The following is a 21,108-nucleotide window of genomic DNA, read 5'->3' as shown; positions in this document are numbered from 1 at the left end:
CCGTCATGCTGCGGCCGTTGGCTGCCGCTCCGCCCACGCGGCGCTGTTTCCCCGCCTGTCCGGGCGATCAGCGCAAGTGGGTGGAGTCATGACGGAACCACACCGTCATGAGCACAGCTCGCCCGTGACTCATGACGGCGTGGTTCCGTCATGAGCATGGCGGCGCCGCGCTCACCCCAAACCCCCCCAGCGCTGCGGCGGAATTCGTGCCGCAGCGAAGGGGTTAAATTTGTATATTGTATTTGTTTATGTTTAACAGCCCTGAAGAAGTCCCGCAAGGGGACGAAACGCGTCGGCTGTTCTGCGTGTTAAACGCCGTGTGTAATCAACGCGAAACAAAAATGAAATAATAAATGAGATAAAGAAAAATAATAACTAACTCAGGAGCTTTCTTTGATGAACTTGGATGTATATAATTTGTCCGTCACTGTTTGTCAAAAGTTGTTCACAAGTGGTGCACCTGTGCTTTGTTTTCAATTGTTTAAGTTCCTCAGGGAAAAAGTACTGTGACGGTGGGTACTATTCAGTGTGCACACTAATCCCATAGGTATTAGATGGGTTATCAATAGGGGAGTGTCAAAACACTTTAGGTGCTTTAAACAAAAGGTTCCACTGTTAGGTTTTTCTTCATAAGCAGTGCATAATTATAGTTCGTTCACTGAACTATAACTGGGGAATTTTAGAGGGTTTGTGAAGATTTGTCAATTTATGCCAAAATTATAAGCAAACCAAAAAATGCTTTTTATTTGAAAATGTGTTTACAGGTTTAAAACACAACACTATGACTGACATTGTCACTTAACTACAACGTCCCTTTAACCTTTTTTTCCAGTGAATGAATGAGTAATTTCTCTTTGTATAGGTTGCGATCGGAAGGCAAACAAAGCCGTTTTTTCACACTTCTCATGCACTTGAGAAAAGACTGCTCCGTTCCCTACGCTCCCTCAATGCCCCTGCAGCATTCCCATCCACCGTAATAATATTTTTCTGACCCAACTGGGATGGGGCCAGCACTCCTGCATTGGCAATGTCAAATTGTATTTCCTGGAATGCTTTCCTTTGCTCTTCTCACCATCTTAAACCTCTTCCCCTGTCTTGATAGCACAGTCAAGCTTTGTTTTACCAGTGTAACCTCTTACAAATAGTGGCTAGGTATTCCACAGGTCCCTTAAGGATAAGAGTTTATCTTATCATTTTAGTGAGCACTTGCACTTTTTGTCTAAGGAGGATAGGATTCTTCTAAAGTTGCATCAACTTTCTGCACATGGGTTTACTTCTCAGCGGTATAGTTCCCATCAACGAAGCATAAGCAGAGACACAGGCGGCCCCATAAAGTCAGATAGAGCACGTCCTCTCTTATCCATACCATTTTAGTGAGTACTTGCACTATTTCTCTTTTAATTGGTTGTTAGTCTGGGGGGCATTTTTAAGGGAGGATTTTTTATAACAACACAATATTCTGCTGGTCTTAAGGCCACTGCAAAAACAACAATTGATTGACAATGTAGAACAATGACATACATTCACCCCAGTACAGAAATCTGAGCCTAAACCTATCGTTTTTTTGCTCACCATGGCATTCCAGTTTGAACCCAAACATATGAAAATCAGTCTTGACCCTGTGCCCAATGGGAACAGTCCAGCCCGAACTGCCAGGCCAGGTCCTCCCTGGACTGGAAACAAGCATCCTAGGACTGGTTTCGGGGTTTCAACCCTCATCAGCCAGGATAGCTGGACTCCAGTGGCATGGAGAGCACGGGACCCACGTCTGGGCATACCCGTCCCACTCGGGATGACCAATGCAAAAACAACAATTGAGACATAATGCAGAACAATGTCATACATTCACCCCAGTACAGAGATCTGGGCCTCAACATTATTCTATCATCTGCACTTTGGTCTACGGAGGTAGAGTCCTTTATGTGGCACCTGCTCTCTGCACAAGGTAGACTACTCGGCGGTCTAATTCCAGACAGACAGCACATGCTCAAAGGCTCTAGCGGCCACATAAAAAAAAAACTGCAGCACATGTGATCTGATCTTCACCATTTTAGTGACCACTTGCACTTTTTCTCTTTTGATGGTTGTTCTGGGGGGATTTTTCAAGGGGCAGTTTTTATAATAACTTTATAATTTGCTGGGCTTAGGCCTGAGCATCACTGTCTCGGTCTATATTTTTGTCTAAGGAGGGTAGGCTTCTCCTGATGTGGTGCCCGTTCTCTGCACAGGATCGACTTCTCAGCAGTCAAGTTCCAGACCACGGAGCACGCTCAGAGATCTGAGCAGCAACATTAAGCAGTCTGGGGCACGTCCACAAAACGGGCCTGCCAAAGGCGAGCCCAACTGCGCCCAGTACGCATCCAGCGTCAAAGCTCCAGGTTGTTTCTTTAGAAGTTTCAGGTACCCACTCTGCTAATGAACTTTAGCTCTGGATAAAAAAACTAAGTACTGTAATATCTGTTTTCCGCTATCCACAGTCATCCCAAGACAGGGCAAGTGTATTTACTGTAAGTGTTCAATGGAGCCCTCACAAGGAGCCAAGGCTACAGCTAATAGTAACAAAAAGACACATACTAATATTGACTTAGATGACTGGCGACTTGCAAATTTTTGAGACAACAACGCATTGTTTTCTTGTAAATACCAGGTTTATGGTGAAACACTATCTTGACATTCTAGATGTATTTTCTGATTTCAATCCAGACCTCTTGTTCTTAACTGAAACGTGGCTACATGACCCTGCAGCCCCTGACATACCATCAGCCATTCCCAAGAGTTACACTCTAAAAAGCCAGGAACACCCTAATAAGCATGGTGTTGCGGGCATTATTTATAGGAATACCTGGTTATGTACTCCCATAATGATCCCCATGGTTCCAAACTTTGAAAGCCTAGCAGTTTTGATAAAAAAAGAATGAAGCTCTCACCTTGGCAGGGTCACTGATATACAGACCTCCTGAAGCTAAAACTTATGTTGTGGCCATGTTGGCAGAATATCTGTCCCCTGTGCTTCTTAAGTCATCCATCTTTATCTTGCTGGGGGATCTAAATTACCACTTAAGATATAAAGGAGAACACAGACAAGATTGACCATGCGAAAGCACTTGAGGTTTTGGGATTGAAACAAGCTGTCCTCCAACCCATTCATTGAGCAGGCTATATTTTAGAATCTATTTTCACCTCCTCAGACTTCTGTTTGTTTGACCTGCCAGTCCCGGTCAGGCAGTCTGACCATTTCCTAATACAGTTTAATATTAAATGCACTCAGGAGCTGCATGCTCTAATTCAAAAACTTAAACAGTGGTCAACCAACTGTGCTAAAATGTTGAGAATTTGAAGGTGCCTTTGGAGACCACTGTTCTTTATCCCTCATGCCTTTGCCTACTGTGCAAAGCTCAGGCATTTAATACCTGGCTTAACAATTCCCTGGTCAGAACTGTGCAAGTCCAGAATATAAAAACACATAAAACTATATCATCAGTGTCCTGGTATTCTGAAGAGCTTGGAGGCATTAAAATACAGTGTAAAGCTTTCAAATGTCAGTGGCGAAAGGACAATAACCTAGAAGCAAAAGAACTATATCATAAAGCTACTAATAAACATAATAATAACATTCGCTCAGCTCGTGTTGCATTCTTTGCTCGTAAAATTGAGAGTGCTAGGAATCCTTCAAAGAAGCTTTATTTCCCTTGCTGCTTGTGCCAACACAGCCATCCATTCTCAGGTGTTGCGTGACAATCTGGCTGCTTTCTTCAAAGACAAAATCCAGAACATATGGTCCTGTTTCAGGTCTAATGACATGATTGGCAATCTTTTGGCTCTAAATGTTGGCACTTGCTTGAAGGAACTCTACCCTATGACTTCAGATACGCTCGACACAATCCATCAAATCAGGGTCGCCATTCGATCTATCCCCTACTTGGATCTCAGCTGTTGGTAAAGATCTAGTGGCTCCTAAATTGGTTAATATCTGTAGCAAATCTTTGGCTGTTGTTGAACTTCCATCTAGATGGAAACATGCCAACATCGTCTCACTCCCTTAAAAAAAAAAAAAAAACACAGGTATTGATACGAATATTCTCACAAACTATTGACCTATTTCTCTACTGTCTTTCCAAAACATGCTTATTGAAAGCCATGTGAATTATGAGCTGATTACTTTTCTGGACAAGAACCAGCTACTAGACACTGTCCAGTCTGGTTTTAGGTTATTCCATAGCACCAAGACTGCCTTTATTGCTGTAGCAGAGGACATTAGAGACCTTTTCGATCAGGGAGGATCGGCTTTCTTGGTTCCTTTAGGTCTCTCTGCAACTTTCGACAAGGTGGCTCATGTTGAGCGACTGGTGAGCAGTGGAGTCTCACGTCCTCTGCTTGGATGGACTAAATCATTTTTTTCTAAACAGATCGATTTGTGTCTTTTTAGCCCCTTTTCAATCTGAGAATTTCAGCTTCCCAAAGGGCTCGTCTCTGAGCCCCATTTTATTTAATATGTACATGGCTCTGTTAGCAGCACTGATTAGATCATTCGGTTTCCCCTGCATGACATACGCAAGTGATACCCAGATTTCTGTTCCCATCTCTGACAGTCTAAGCGAAAACCAGGGTAGTTTTTCGGGATGTAAGCTGGCTTCAGTGGATTGAATGAATTCCAGTTTTCTGACGCTTAATTCTGAGAGAAACAAAATTCGTCTATTTGGTCTTTCACCTGGGGCTCTAAGTGGTGACCTGAAGACCATGGAGCTATTCCATCTCCCACCCACTGTGCTCGAATTGAAGGGGTGTTGTTCTACTGTAGCCTTACTTTCACAGCACCCATCAGTAGCTTCTAAATGTTTTGGGCTACTTTGAGCCATTTACATTCTTCCTTATATGCCTGTACCTGCACAGAAGACTTTGGCACAGCCCTTCATTTCCTATTACCTGGATTAGAATAGCACCTATATTTGGAACTGTCCGTCTGTCTTTTAGATAGACTACAGATTGTGCAAAATGTAGGTGCACAGGTAATCCTAAATGTCTCTTGAAGGACACCTGTCAAATCCTTAGTCCCTTCTCTTCACTGGCTGATTATTCAACAAAAATGTATATTTTAGGCCTTCCGCCTGGTCTCTAAAGCTTGTAAGCATATATATATATAGATACATAAATATTCTCATCTCACGCTCTTAGCTTCATTGCTGCCATGTTCTTGCATGAGCCTAGCTTTCAGGACAATCGTATAGGAGGCTGATCTTTTTGCCCAGGTGTGGAACTTTTTACCTCCCAATCTAAGTTATGCCTCTGATTACCCCGCTTTCAAAAAGGCCTTGAAAACCTGCAAAATATGTCAACTGTAATTGCTTCATTTATGATAGTTAGGATTTCAGTGCCAGAACACTTCTTTTTGGAGCAACAATGCGCTTTACAAATATCAATCATTTATTAATTATCATCAGGAATTGCAGCATTGACAATAGCACCAGCTAGATCAGATTTTGCCGTGAGCCCTTCCCCAGGCTCAAGCACCCCGAATATTCCACCTCTTGCCCCATGAAACAGCATTTCTTTTTGGAGAGGTGGAAATCCTACTTAAGACTTCTTGCAACACATTGTTATGCAACTCTGAAGAATTACAAAAAAATAGAATGTCATCTTGAGCGAAGAGTATATTCTTGATACCCACCAATATATTTTACACTAGTCTTCTGGAGCACAATGGCTTTCGAGGACAATCCGAATGGCAGTTTGGTGAATTGGTACACGCACCCAGTGGTGATAAAAGCTGTTAACGCTTAAGAGTCCGGGTACAGCTTAAACTGGTGACATGCACTTCTCAAGACCAGTTTGGAAATGTACTTATCACCAGATAACAATAAAATCTTCTCACTGATGTTCGGAAGTGGGAAGCTGTAGTGATGTGACCCCCTGGAGAGATCCACACTGCAGCTTCCAAGGGTTCTATATCTCCATCTTATTTAAGATTCCTTTCACTTCTCCCCTGAAAACCATGTGGATACCTTTCGCAGTACGTCTAACTGGCACTGCTCCTGCACAGAAGATTTTGTGCAAATATCCATTTTCTTCACCTAACCAGTCTTCAAACACACTATCATAATTCTTTAGAACATCATCTATGCCTTCACCTTAGACAATCATATTTTGGTCACTAGACCATGGGTTAAATAAGTCATATTGATCTGTCCACCTGCAATAGGAAGCCCTGACTTTGCCTGTAATTTTCAGTTCTTTGAATTTGATCTTCGCCACCATGGGTCCTATGACTTCAATACTAGTTCCTTGGTAACCTATCAGATTTATATCCTTGGGTTCTATTTTGGCATCTGGTCAGGTGATGACAAACAAGTCTTTTGTTATTCCTGTGTATAGTGATCCTAACTGCACCATCAATGTTACTTGCTTGTCCTTGATCTCAAACATAGCTTTTGGTCTATTCCTTCTTCCAAAAGGATAATCCTATTGTTTTACCTCTTTGCTCTAAATCACAGTTTTGAGTGTAGCTCTCCATTCTGAGAACCTGTACAGAACTGGCATCGGTTGTTTCCTCCACATCTGCAACTCGCTCTCTACTTAATGCTCTGCATAGTGCCCCTTCTTCCCACTATTTCGGCATTCCATGCCCACAGCATAGCAATTTTGTTTTCCACCTGAATGCATTTTGTTTCTACTGGGGCAAAAGGAACTTGTTCCGGTTCTCACAACACCACCACTTGCTTCCGTTGACTTACAGTGGTAGTTCGTACTAACATTTGGAAACATTTTCTTTCCTTGTATGTTTTTCATCTATTTCCAACAATCGTACAGATTTCCTAACTTTAAATCACTGCATCTCCTTCCTGCACTTCTTGGATTCTTCAACCATTTTAGCAATGGTGACGGTTTCCCTTAGAGATAGATTACTGGCAGCCCAAAGTCTCTCTTGCATCTTTTTACTAAAGCATCACACTTTGAATTGATCCATGACCAATTTTCGAATCTTTGAATCCAATGCTCCCATTATATAGAAAGTTTTACAAGGTGGATGAGAATATGAGGTGGTGTAATTATTGTTTGTGAAATCTTCATGTTTGTTATAGGTGTTGGTCTGCTGTCACCTTAAATAATTGATAGTTTGCACAAACAGAATATGTAAAATTTCTTAAAAAGCTGTTGATAGGTGACTAAGGGGTTAATGACAATGAGAGAACAATGAAAGTTAACGAGTGTTTAATATATTTCTTTTTCCTCCAACAGGTGGCAGTTTTGCAGTTTTTTAGGGCAGATCTACCTTTTTAAGACGTGCCAAGACTTTGGGTGCACTTCAAGGGAATGGGGAGCTGCATTAGATGGTGTTAGACCTGTCATCCTTAGGGTGCTTGTCATCCCCAAAACATTTTGCCCGCTTACCTGCTCTTTTTGCAGATTTGTTTTGTTTGCCTTCGGATTCTGAGAATTTTACAAGTACTGACCAGTGCCTTAAGTGCATGTGCTTCTTTCCCCCATGTTAGTCTAACTGCACACTTTGGGCACATTGTAGGTTGCTTTTGCTTTGCATACATTACAAAGTAGCATGCTTGTTTTGAGACAAGCTATTATTGGAGAAATAGGCTGCATATGTTTTATTATTCTGATGGGATTCAGTTTTGTGCCCCGTTTTTTTCTGTGGTCGAACACTAACACCTTACACATTGCCTCTGGGATAAGCCCGACTGCTCATGCCAAGCTACCAAGGAGGTGAGCACTAGTTATCTTCAGTGTGTAACTCCCTTGCCGTGACTAGAGTGGTGCTTTCTGCCTGGCTATGGTGCTTGCCCTAGTCAACCAGAAATCCCATTTCTAACAGCGATATTTCCAGTGCGCATGACATACTGACTTGTCTCTTGGGTCCCTCAGGCATCACCGTCCACGCATAATGGTGGACTCTTAAACGTTTCTAAATTTGCATTTAGACACTTCCTTACGTTTCTAAATTTGCATTTAGACACTTGCTTTTAAAAAGGTCATTGCTAAAATATAATCCAGTGCATTAAAAATAAACAGACATGCTAAACTTTCATGAATTCTAAAAATTATTCATATTATTTTTGCATAACAGCTATAAAGTGTCCATGGATCCTTCTTTGAATCTCACAGCCAAGCAGGCTCATGGCTCGGCTCTCTCCATGAAACTGCTTAACCACTTGGAATCATCGACCACCCATGATGTGTGGGACGAAAGCAGCTGTATGCACAAGCAGCACTACCACCAACGTATATTTTCACCAACACTGAGAACCCACAAAATATTTCGGACTCTAAATTCAAACACATTCGCAAGGAGGGCGCTTCAGGTATTTGTAATGCATTTATTTTTGCTTCCACCAGACAGCTGCCATTTTCTTTCAATTTAATTTCTTGTTCAAATTTTCTTTAGAATGTACACCATGCTGCAGACCTTCAGTGGTAAGAGAAGGAGAACCCCTAGTACACGCATTTCAAAGGAATATGCGATGTGGAGAAGTGTGGCTCAGGGGTTAGAGGCAGCAGACCCGGAAGCTGAGATCGGTCCTGGACCAGGGTTCAATTCCCCGCCTCGGCGGGTCTTGGGCTAAAAATTCCACGGACTCGATAATGCTCGCCCCGGTGCCTCCTCGACTCACGGGTTCACACTCTGCGACTCTGGGCAATAGCTTGCTTAATCTCCACAACGGCCCCTCGCGGCGGGATGCCTGACTTTCACCTTGTGGATACCTTGCTATCTCACAGGGGAATACCAGGACGGGTTCCCTAAGCAAGCGCCGGGAAACCCACTGCGGGTAGCTGTGCGCTATATAAGCTCAACTACATTTACATTTACATTATCCTGGTGGATTACAGGCTGCATTGGACCAAAGCATCCTCTGCTGAAGAAGAGGATACGCAAGAGAAAAAGACCCTGGCAGCACCAGTCTCTTCGGATACTAGGCATTTTAACCGACTGCTCCACCTCCACCTCTTCACATGCTAGGCACTGGCATTTACTTGCACGGTTCTGCAGTTTACCTTCTCAATGATCGGCAAGTGCTCATACATTGATGTCCAGCCAAGCTGGGTTTTCTGCACTTTGCAGGCAACGGACAGACTGCACTTTCTGGTGGATGCCCGGCGGATTTGGTAGTTTTCTAACAGGGACAAAGGATAACAACTCACTGTGAACCAATGGCATCTTGGAAACGCTCACAAAATCCGCCTGTGTTAGAAATAAATAATTGGCAGTGAATGCTTCTATCTTTAGCGGTATTATTTACTGAGGCATGTATGGCTGGCAGTCTTGGAATGTAAGGGTCTGAGCCAAGGTTTCTCTCTTGCATTCTTCCTTGCAGATCTGGTAGCTCTTCTGTTAGGCCTTTCAGAACCTCGGTTCCATCTTAACTTTTTGTCATTAATGGTTATCTTCATATTTGCAAATTCCTCACCTAGTGCCAACTTTTTTTGAAGTACACCACTGAAAATGCTATTTCTTTGCATTCTACAATCACACTTTCAACAGAATCATATTAATCAGGGAGCCGCATTACACATGCGGCGAAATTTCCTTCATTGCGCTGGGCGCATCTTTAAAACAGTGCGCCCGGCGCAGTGAAGGAAATTGCGCCGCATTATAGGGAATGCGCTTCCTCCAGAGCTGCAGCGAACGCTTGCTTCCCTGCGGCAGCGCATATAATGTGAAATACATAGTGGCTGTTCCACAGCCGCTCCGTGTGTCACTGTGCAGGTGCAACCCGTCTGCACTGTTAAAAGGGAATAGAGATCCCCTTGCAGGTGGGTGATGTCAGTGACTGCACCCGCCTGCAAGGGGATGTCTGGGGGTCCATAGGACCCATTTTATACCCTGCAAAGGGCTGGTCTCAGGTGGCACACTGACAATGCAACACCTTCTAGTTGGCGCACTGTCAATGTGCCTCCTGAGTGCTTTTTTGCCTCTGCGTCCGCATTGGTAATAGGAGGCGGGTGCAGAGGCAAAGAAATTCGCTCATTGCCCTGTTGATGATAGATAGCGCTGGTGCTTTATGCGCACAAGTGCTATTGGTATTACAGAAGGGGCCGCACAAGGGTCTGTGGCCCCTTCTGTAGTACCAAAGTGCCCCAGGGGTGCATAAAGCTGGGGTAAACTGGCACTTTATGTAATACAGCCCCAGGTGTGGAAGCTTCCTTTGCAAGAAAGGAGCGAACAATGAGGGCGAATGCAAAAACAACAAGGTGATGGGTGGAATGCTTGAATTAATCACAACCACCTTGAAAACTCCTTCTCTACACAACAAGGAGGCTGGCCAGTCTCTGATCAGTTTTTGGTCTTCGGCCATGTTATCCCTGCATAGTGGCTTCAGAGGGCCCCACAAACCAAGGTCACAACAAGGCCACTCTTTTTCCTTTTTTAGTTATTTGCAAAATTATAACAGTTTGCAGTCACAGTTGCAATTTCACATAATTTGGATTACACAAATTAATGTTGCTCTAAATTCAGTACTATAACGACACATCAACCACAGCCCCATCGATATTCACCATCACACATAAGACCGAGAATTGAAACTCATTTTGTGTTAGTCGTCTCACTTGTTGCCCCTGCCCCCAAATCCAGTGTAGTCTGCAAACAGGGCCAAACCCTTCCACTCAAATCTTTAATGCATTCTCCAACCCACACCTCCCACCAGGTCTTCTCAAACGTCTTCAGGCAGCCCCTCCCTTCATATACCATTGTTTCCACCTCCATCCATGTGTTCATACCAATCATCTATTGTTGCTTCGTATGTGCACAACTCTTACTACATGCCTGGGCGATGTCCCTTCTAGACACAGTCAACCCAAGTCCAGCAAACATCATCTTCAAATGACCGGAATATTGACATGGCTGTCAGGATGGTCATCTCAGGGTTAGCATGGTACAGGAGGACATCATATGCTTACAGCAATAGCTTTTCTTCTTCCCCAGTGACTGCCCAGAATCCCTCTATGTCCGCATGGACTTTAACCCTTCTCGCCAAGGGTTCTACACATAGAATGAAGAGGAGAGAGTTGACAGTCCTGCCTCTTACCCCTTCCACAGTACAAATTGATCCAAAAGTACTCAATTAACTTTCATTGTTGCCATTGGGGCTCCGTATAATAGCGACACCCATCTGCTGAATTTAGGGCCGAACCCGAACGCTTTTAGAATTTGACTCAAATACACCCAGTCGATAAAGTCCAGTACCTTTTTGGCATCCAAGGACAAAATCACCATTGGGTTCCATTCATGTCTATCTCGTCAAGCAAGTTATGCGGTCTAGAGAAGTTCAGCCTGGTCGCCCTCCCAGGCATGAACCCTGTCTGATCCTCATGTATTAGGGAAGTAATTTATTTGACTAAAAAGAAGTGCAAGGAGTTTAGCAAGTAACTTAGTCTCAGTGTTTAGAGTGGGATGGGTCTGTAAGATTCAAATAACTTCTCGGCCTTGAGTGGCTTGGGTATAACTGACAATCATGGGGCCAATCTTGGAGCCATATGGAAAGCCTTAAGTCATTGACTGAACAAAGGTATATAATGAACTCACAAGCAACAGAATCATCCTCCTTCACAGCTATACCTACTTTAAGTGAAATAATTTCAATGACAGGTCTTTAAAGATCTACTCACCCACTTGCTATGGTGATTCAGTTTTTATCAGGGCGAGCTATTTTTAGGGTTTACTGGCCCATTCTGATAAGTGAACTCAAGCAGGCAACAAGCAGGTAAAATATGCCTTTTCTGTTTTTAATCTGGTCACATTTGCTGTGCATTCAAAGACCGAGGTCGAATGTCAGCTCATGTGTTCTTACCAATTGCTGCTTATTTTATCCTGGAGACTGATGTTCACTTTTTTTCCTCCGGCTGCAGAGTTAGGGGGGTTCTGTAAAGTAAACTGTCTGTCAATCAAGCTGGGTGCGGTGAAGAGATCCTGAAATGAAAGGCAGTAGGATGCCAGGATTTTGTTTTCTACCACACAACATTTAAATAGCTTGTAAATCAAACCTACAAATATTACAAAATATATCTGTAGGAAACCACACTTTTCTGTAATTTTGAAGTGTGGTGGAAATAAAGATTTGAATAGGATCAAATCAAATCACTTTACTTGGTGATGTTCATCGTTTGCACATTTGTTGAAACCCGATTTCCACACATTATCTTTTGTACGCTATATATTTTAACAGTAAAACTGCATAACAGTGGGAAATTTTGAATCCATTTCAATGGAAAATGTGCTGAGACAGGGCTCTACCACATCATGCTTTAGTAATATATTTATTAAAAGTTGGAGTTTTTAAACATGAACTAAGAAAAATTCTGCCTGCCCTGATGACAATGCTATTAATCTAGTGAAAGATTCTTATTATATATGGAGCATAGATTTAGTCTATTAAATCAAACAAAAACTGTTTTGTTTTTTATACAGCAGACATGCTGAACTCACATATTTGAAAGAGCTCAAATTTGCCTAGGATCACACAATGAGAAGTTTACAGATCAAGAGGATTACAGTTAAATCAAGTAAATTATCCAAGTCACTAGACCTGCAGGTCTGGTAAAACTTTTATTAGTTTGAGGCTTGAATGTACTTTTGTGAGTTATAATACAGATTTGGGTGACCATAGCAGACTTAAATAATAATAGTCCATATTTCAGGCTGGCATAATTCCATAAAAATATATTACTCAAGGAATTCTTGCAATCTTTTCCATTTGTAAATCATTATTGTTCTTATTCTTCCGAAGAGATAGGATAAAGGCACTGAAGCCACATTTTATAGACATTCGGTACATTAGGGGTGAGGAAAAGGACTAGGACCATTTGATTAATATGAAATATTGGGAAAGGCCATGTGCCCAAACCAAGGATCTTTGCTGAACATGAGAATCCAGCTCATTCGGTACAAATGTTTAACTATGTGTAATATCACACCGCACTCCATTAGCACATTTGGTCACAGCCATTGTCCTCAGTGCCCAAACTGCATATGCCCTGATGCAGGGTGTCTGCACAGAGCATTGGAATACCCGTTTACTTTGGAATATTGTTCCAAAGTCCCAAAAAAGGTATTGTAAATTATGGGCTTTTTCAACAAGTACTGAGTGTGCACTAATTATGATTGCTCAAATCTATAAAAATCAAGCTGTGTAAAAGAAAATGTCTTAGGCCTTGTGCTAGTACTACTTGCTAAACTCAGGGCTTCTTTGAGTTGGCTGATAAATGGTCCTTTTAGAATTGCAGAGCGGTAGGGACTAGACCTTCTACCACGATGTAGGAGAGCACTTTGGAAAACTTGCTCATCTCAAAGAATAACCAAAGGCTATCCAGACTAACTTTTGGCCATTTTAGTACAGACGTGATGCTCGATATTAAAGACTTAAACTGGTTTGGAATTACATTGTTGTGGCTAATAGTGAGGGCTAAGCAACATGTTAAGGAGGTTACGTACTCTGGTTTGATATGCTACAGTATAATTCTAACTCTGGTGTTAAAGAATCGTATTTAGTAAGTATCACTTTATCTAGCCTGCTCCAAATGTCACTGCTGTAGAACGTGCAATTACTGTGCAACTTGAATGTCTAATTAGCACGGGTCGTTTACACTGTTTACTTGCTTAAATTGAGTTAAAAGAAGCATTGCTAAAGTCTTTAAGTCTGTCCATGGCAAGCTCCGCACATGCCACAAAAAGTAAAAATAGAAAAACATGACAGAACCTACACGTGGACACCATATGGTTGCAATAAAAATGTGAAATTCAAAAATAAATTCACTGATGTGGCCGTTTTACTTGAGAAGTTTATTAAAAAAAGCTTTTTCAGTTGTGGCATGCATTTTATGATTTGTGAAGGACGCACGAATGAATCAAACTGCAGCCATCTCTAATTTTACAATGTCATTTCAACTCTTCGTGACAGAGTAGGGAAATAAATTACCATCTAACTCGGCACCATGCGTGCATGCAAAATAAATAACCAGCATTTCACCTTAATATGAAAATTAATTTTAAAAAGCCCACACCGAAACAGCTCTGTCCCTGAAGAGAATAAATATTTTTAGGAGGATGTGAACAAAGTGGAAGGCTTTGTGAAGTCACTAAAAGTGAAGGGAGCCTTGGGGCAGAGTGGGCTGACCCAATCCCCCATGCTATATGCCGTGGTGGACCTAATTAAGTAAGGTGTTAAAATGACTATTCAACAAGGCCAATGGATAAAGCTCACTGACCAAAAGTCACTATGTATGTATGTTACGTATGGTAAAAAGTATAGTCATGCTACACAGCTAAAGCTGCCTCAAGGGCCAGACCAAAGAAGAAAGTCTGTACTTCACATAAGCATCCAGCCTGGGCAACTCTAAACTAGGCCTGGGCGGTAAATTCCTTCCGCTCGTGGAATTTGGGTAATTTCGCGTTCCGCAAAGAACGCGGAATTGCCAAAAATTCTGCGATCCACAGCTTTGTGGAATTTTTTGCTTGTTCGCGCTTTCAAAATGTGTGTTCGCAAGATATCTCTCCCCGAGCACGCAAACAGCGTTCGCGAACAAGAAAAACGCATCACAAACAGGCGGAACAAGCAATTCCGCATGTTCGCAGAACTTTTGCGTGCTCGCAGAGATTTTTTACCGTTTCCCGGAGCTTTGGGTAGCGCGATTTTGCAAATTCCGCCCACCCCTACTCTAAACTGCAGGAGATGGCAGGGCGGTCTAACACTGTTAAACACTACACCCAACTGACAACACTATGCTATGGTACAGAAAACGTAGGCTTGTCACAAGTAAATTATTGGCTATTGCGCCTCTGACGTCGTCCCTAATATTTCCAGTGAACAAGAAAGGGTCCAATAAAAGGAACGGAAAAACGCTTTATTTTGGAGCGAGCAGAGTTTGTATCCCGGCATTCCGAATGAGAATATCCGGATGAATGATGCAAATGAAAGGAAAATATTTAGGGCAATGGTAAAAATTAAGTGGAAGTACATTCCATAATCGTTTCCTAGGCACAGATCATTTGTGAAAGGGCTACAATAAAAAGGTAAACAGACTGTAGATAACAGTCTGAAATTCGTAAATAATGAGAAACTTGGCGTTTATAAAACTAGTTATCAACAATTACAGGCAAATAAAAAATACATGTGGAACGTGTTGGCTAGCAAAAGTGCTCAACCATTCAGAATGAAGATAACGCTAGGAAGCCAAAAACGTCTACTGTCGCAGAAGAATAACTTTCTAGGTACTCAAATCAAACTCCTAGAACTGAGGAGATAAACAAAAATACCCACAGCTAACAGGCCGTTGAACCCAGGGCCATAGGGAATAAAGGACTCGACACTAATTGAATAACTGGGTAAATCCATTCAGACTTCTTGGACTGACCGGTATGACAAAGGTAATGACTCAAGTTGTAAATCTAGCACTCACAAGATATATTAACTTAAAGGCCATTCATTGTCAAAAGGTAGCCTTCAATTATGACAGATAGAAACAACTGGAAGAAACCGCATGAAAATGTAATATACAGGTCTCCCAGTAGTTGATGTCTATATAATGTCAACCACAAGGTCTACATCTGGACACGGTATGGCTCATTTAGGACGGTTTTCTAACCAAATTAGGCTGCAGAAACATTAAGTCTATGCGCCTTGAACTTGAAATTTCCTCTCAATCACATGTTTGTGACAACTTACCATTTCCATATAAAAATACAAGTACAAGGGCCCAAACTATCTCCCAGTGCGGCTGAAAACCAAGGCTGTCTATTCCGGATTTCACCTAATACCTCTTTTCTCATCCTCTCTGCTCTCCCAGTCGCTTTATCTCAATCTTTTCAGTTCTTAGTCAGTCCTGCCTTCTCTCTTTGCCAACATTTTCCTAAAAATTCTCTTCCTCCTCCTTTGTCTCTTTCCTGCCTTGCTCTGCATCAAAGGGCACAAAAATGACTGAAGGTGCCCGTCACCTGCAACAACCTGAACCAATCAGACATCTAGCTTATAAGCGTGTGCCCCTAGACCAAACGATTCCTGCTGAGCACTGGCAAAACAACTCGAGTGTTTGTGGACCTTTTGATGATCTGCAGAAAGGAAGCTCTAGGAAATTCAATTGAGCTACAACCCTCTGAGGTGAAACCAAAGAAATGCATGCCATGGTGCACACCTTGGGTGTCAAAATATGGCAAGGGAATAATGCACCCTAAGAAACAAAACATAGATTCCTCCTAAAACAAAAAGAAGGCTTGGCTACTCAATGGATTTCCAGTTGAAAAATGCATGTCCTTTCTTCGAAGTAGTTTATAGATAGGACTCGGGAGAGATTTCACTTACCAACTCTGCTCTCTGATGTAAAGAACCCAAAAATTCAGCAAAGGCAAACTGTTGTTGTGCGCCTATTTGTGCCACGTTTAAAAATCGCATCACAGGGTGCAGGTTTTTAGTTGAGAATGTTCGGGATTATTCTCTGCCTTCACAAAAAATATATATATTTAATTATCTTACCTCCAACCAGAAGGTCACAGTGTTGGACACGCGTGAAGACAGCGCCAAAAATGATAGGCAGAGCAGGAAGCACTGACTGCATCTTTTTAGTATCTTGAAAACCATTGGTGCTACTTTTGGGCGCTTTTGTTTCTGGCAAAATGGGCGAGGGAAAGCATTGAAAGGGGAGGAGTGGGCAGGACAAGCAACAAAGGAGAAGGAGAGTGGGGGCAAGCAACACTGCGGGAGGAAGGGGATATAAGGAAAAGGAAAAAAGTGCTTCTGAAAGCAGCGCAGTGGAAGGATCGGGTGCAGTTTTTGCCCCACGAAACTTCTGCACCTTTTAAACTGTTTAGCACCGGGCAATGTGCCCACAGAATGGTGAAGCCTAAAATGAATATCGATCGAGGTATTATTGTGGGAAGCACAGTGCCTAATGCAGGAGTTGCTGCATTGTGCTGAATTAGTGACAGGCACAGTGTCTGCACGGTAGGTCATCTCATCAATGAGAAGCAGTGACAATGCAGGGAACTGATCTCACTGGATGAGGCAGTCTGTTGGCTGTTAACAACATTACCAGAGTGATGTGGTTTTTCTTATAAGAAGAATGCAAGCACAGGGGTGGGAGGGGAAGAAGCAAGAAGAGCATGGGTGTGGGAGGGGAAGAAGACGCACTGAGAAGGGTTGGGTGGGAGGGGTCAAAAGCAACATCGAGAAGGAAGAGGGATAAAAGCAACACCAAGGAGGAAGAGGGATAAAAGCAACACCAAGGAGGAAGAGGGATAAAAGCAACATCAAGGAGGAAGAGGGATAAAAGCAACATCAAGGAGGAAGAGGGATAAAAGCAACATCGAGAAGGGGTCGGAAAAGCAACATCGAGACCTCGTGGGTGGGAGGGGGAAGCAACAATGAGACTGGGTGGGTGGGAGGATGGGAAGCAACAATGAGAATTGGGTCTCAAAGAATGGTCTGTGGTGTGCCTGAGGGCCACTTTAATGCCAGCAGATTAGGAGTGGGTTTTGCGGGGAAGAGGTGGGGGGGGGGGGGGGGTAACGTGGGGTTGGGGGAAGTATAGCATGTATATGGTGTCATGGAGTTATTTTTAGGGTTTAATTTCATACTGCCCTCTAAATAAAGCCCTTAGTTTCTGTAAGAGTCATAGATTTGACAATACTGTGTTATGCTGTATCTGAATCACTATCCCTCTACTGCACCTTGGGGTAAGACTTCTTGGTTTGCTATCACTACCTTGCAAGAGTCAAGTATAAAAAGGAAAACGTGATTATTGAATTGGAATGAAATAGGATTTCACAAGGTGAAACCAGAAAGCATGGGCTCAATACCCACTTCCCCACTTGACCAAATAGTGTGATACAAGGCAATTGTTTTATTTCTCTTTTTCGTCATGATCACATATAAGAGCACCATAAAATATGTGTTCAGGATATGTGCTGTACAAAAAGGTTACTTGTGGCTGATCTAAGTAACTATAATGTCTGAGTGTAATAACCCCAGGCCACCCCGAGGGTTCCATGCGACAACTCAATAGCTTCTTAGTTCACACTTGGCCTTGTTGTTAGGGTGGGAGAACGATTAAATGTTTCTACTTATTTTTTCAACTATCACTTTTAAAATAATACTTCTCAATATATCTGAAGTAATAAGGTTTAATACTTATGTGTGTTTATGGAATACACTTTTGTTTTTATTTTTAAGAGACTTAATCAAAATATTTACATGCTTGTTGCAAAAGGTCTTAGAAACTGAATGTGCTCTTAAAGTTATGTGGTGCAAGGCACCTTATTTGCTTCTTTTACTTCAGTTATCATGTAAATAAATGTTTTACTGCTTATTCAACATTTTCTGCATATTAGTGCTCTGTAAACTGAACAGCAGCCCAGTGCGGTCATTCAGCAGTGGTCCGCAGGTGTAAAATGAGTCACGCCCATTCAACAAAAGAATGGGTCGGTGGACAGGGTGTAGTATGTAGCCGATGGTGCAATCTGGAGCACACAGTCGCAAATGTAATATTATAGCATGGCAGCACACTCATTGAAATGGTCACTAAATGTACACAAATATGCAGTTTTAATGATAAATCAATTCAGCACAAAAACAATAGTGTGTGGGATTTGAGTTTCAGCAAATGTTTATCCTTTTTACAAAGCCAAGTTGTGTCTACTCTACATTTGTTGTGATCCTATTAAAATCTTTCCTTCCATCACACTTCAAAATTACCCAAAAATGTGCTCCATGTGTGTTTTCGTAACTGCAGATATATTTTGAAATATTTGTACAGTTCATTTCCAGGTATTTACATTTTGTATGTTAGAAAACAAGTCACATTTTACACACAGCCTTTCCTTTCGAACTTCCAGTACACCAGCAACATTGTCACAGTTAAAGACAAATAAACATCAGTCTCCATGCTAAACAAATAAGCAGCAATTCGTCAGAAGACATAGCCTTACATTAGACTTCTGTCTTTGAACGCACAGCAAATGTGACTAGATAAAAACAAAATTTGAAGGCATCTTAGTCACCTGAGGCACTCCAGCGTGGGTGTTTGGGGGAGGTGGGTGCTGCAGCGCTCTCTCTCCCCCATCCCACCGTCCAGGGACTATGAGTTGGTCTGGTCAAAAAGAGTACAAGACTCACCTCCTCCCCAAAGTGCACCACTTTCTGCCCGGTGAGCGGGCGCAGGGTCGGATAGACGCTGCAGGTGCCAGGCTCTCCCGCAGTTGCCTCGGGTCCCCGGTGGAGGGCGTAGCGCGCCTCCAGATGAGGGTCCACCAGGCTGCTGTTGATAAGCTGCTCCTGCTCCCGGGGCTCCATCCGCTCCCAGGCCGGTCCGCAGCGCTCCCGGATCCGCTCCTTCTCCAACATTATCTTCCGGGCCATGGGGTTCAGCGACGAGAAGTAGGTGAAGCGCTTGCGCTCGCGCTCATCCAGCGGCCGATTCCCTGAGCCCGAGACGGTGCGGGCCGCGGCGATGGCGGCCGACATGGAGGCCATGTCCCTGCTGACTAGGGCCGCGTTCCCCGAAAGCTCCGTGTCCGGTGAAGCCGCCTCCGACAGCAGACTAAGCCGCCTGCCCTCAGCTGTGCCGCATCCGCTCCTCCCTCGCCCGGGAGCCCGCTCCCTCCCCCTCTGCAGCACAACGAGCCCCCACCCAGCGGCAGCTCTCCTCCCACTCCTAGCCTCCACCGCCCTCCTGTGTTATTCACTGCCAGTGCCTCATCTCTTGTCAATCACTAAAAACTACACGGCATGCCCCGTTTACATTTATTAAAGAACAGTTTATAATTCTAGTAACCCGCATGATTGTCCGAGTCTTTTTTAAGTTCTGAATATTTAAATTATTTATTGACTAAAGAGAAAGCTTATACAAGATACATTCTGCAAATAATAAGGATTAAACAGGGGAATGAGAAGTTCGTTGAAAGTGACTGTAGAAGTTAAGTTAAATAAAATAACTACGTATTTCCGTGGTGATAACTTTATTTGACTAAGGAGCAAAACTGTAATTAATTGACACGCACAAAGAGATCAGGGATGATACCGAGCATACTTCTAGGGAATGGACGTCTGTCATGTGTAATACCTGCTGATCGGCAAGTGTGACTGGTGTGTGGAATGTTGGGGTGTGATCGGTGGTCGAAGTGGGGAAAAAAAAGTAGGGGAACTGTGGGCGGAGAATCAGAGGGCTGGAATAACCCGAGAATGGGGTCAGTGGGCGGAGTTAGAGGTGTGGCCAGGATTGGCAAAACATCCCAATCTTTAGTATTTGTTTGGCATTTCACTGACCAGTTACAGTTTATTATGTTTTGTAATTCAACCAATGGATACACATGATTATTTAACGATTAATATGAGTTATTGACATTAAAATAAATTCACAAAGAGGGATATGTTTCTAATCACAGAATGTCCCAAATATGCTTAAAAATGGAAGCACAAGCCATTTATTTCTGAGCCATGTATTTTCTGCCGTCAGCAATATACACAGCGACAATCAATTTTACGTGTGTAAATCACTGTATAGGAAATGTTACATAAGACAAAGGACTACAAGATGTAGGAGTCACATGGCAACCATATTAGTAGGCAGTATAGTTTAATAGTGATTGATCTGGAGAAACACAAACTCAGAATTTAAAACTTAATACCATGATTGGGGGTTCTCTTTAATAATCATTATTGATTTCTATCCAAATGGACACTTTTTGCAACGTCAGGATAATCAAAGGCTTAGGGGAAAAAACATAAAGCTCTAGTTTATACCTTGCAGTTTGTATGCAGCTCTAAGATGAAAGTTAATAGCTCACTGTTCTTTGTTAGGATTTTAACTTATAAACTGCAAGTAACAAAAGGATCTTACTGACAAAAGCAGTAACCCACTGACCTATTTACAATATGTGCACTTTGTGATGGGCATGGTACATTTTCTTTGCAGCAGGCACAATAACCCTCTGCGCTATCTTTCCCTGAGTCAAAACTTCCACTAGACAAAACTCTGATCTCTCTCTAAGAAGAAGTTTATTCGCCGGAGTTATCATGGCATTTTTATTATTGCAGAAAATTGCTGTAGGCCAGGAAGGAGGCAGCAAGTGCTTTTAAAACCATAATTTACAACGCCCCCACTCAAATTCCAGCACCC

The 21,108-nt window shown here is 42.7% G+C and overlaps 1 protein-coding gene across 1 annotated transcript in view; it reads right to left on the bottom strand.

Moving 5' to 3' along the window:
• Positions 1-19,622, bottom strand: part of C6H1orf198 (chromosome 6 C1orf198 homolog) — a 123,332-nt gene extending 103,710 nt beyond the window's left edge. The window contains exon 1 of the mRNA XM_085612051.1: positions 19,107-19,622. Within this exon, the coding sequence (XP_085468177.1) occupies positions 19,107-19,463 (357 nt within the window). The 5' untranslated portion in view covers positions 19,464-19,622. The remainder of the gene's footprint in view (positions 1-19,106) is intronic.
• Positions 19,623-21,108: the final 1,486 nt, after the last annotated feature.

The sequence above is a fragment of the Triturus cristatus genome, chromosome 6 (assembly GCF_964204655.1).
Source record: "Triturus cristatus chromosome 6, aTriCri1.1, whole genome shotgun sequence".
Taxonomy (NCBI): Eukaryota; Metazoa; Chordata; class Amphibia; order Caudata; family Salamandridae; genus Triturus; species Triturus cristatus.
This window is presented reverse-complemented; position numbering and strand designations above follow the sequence as displayed.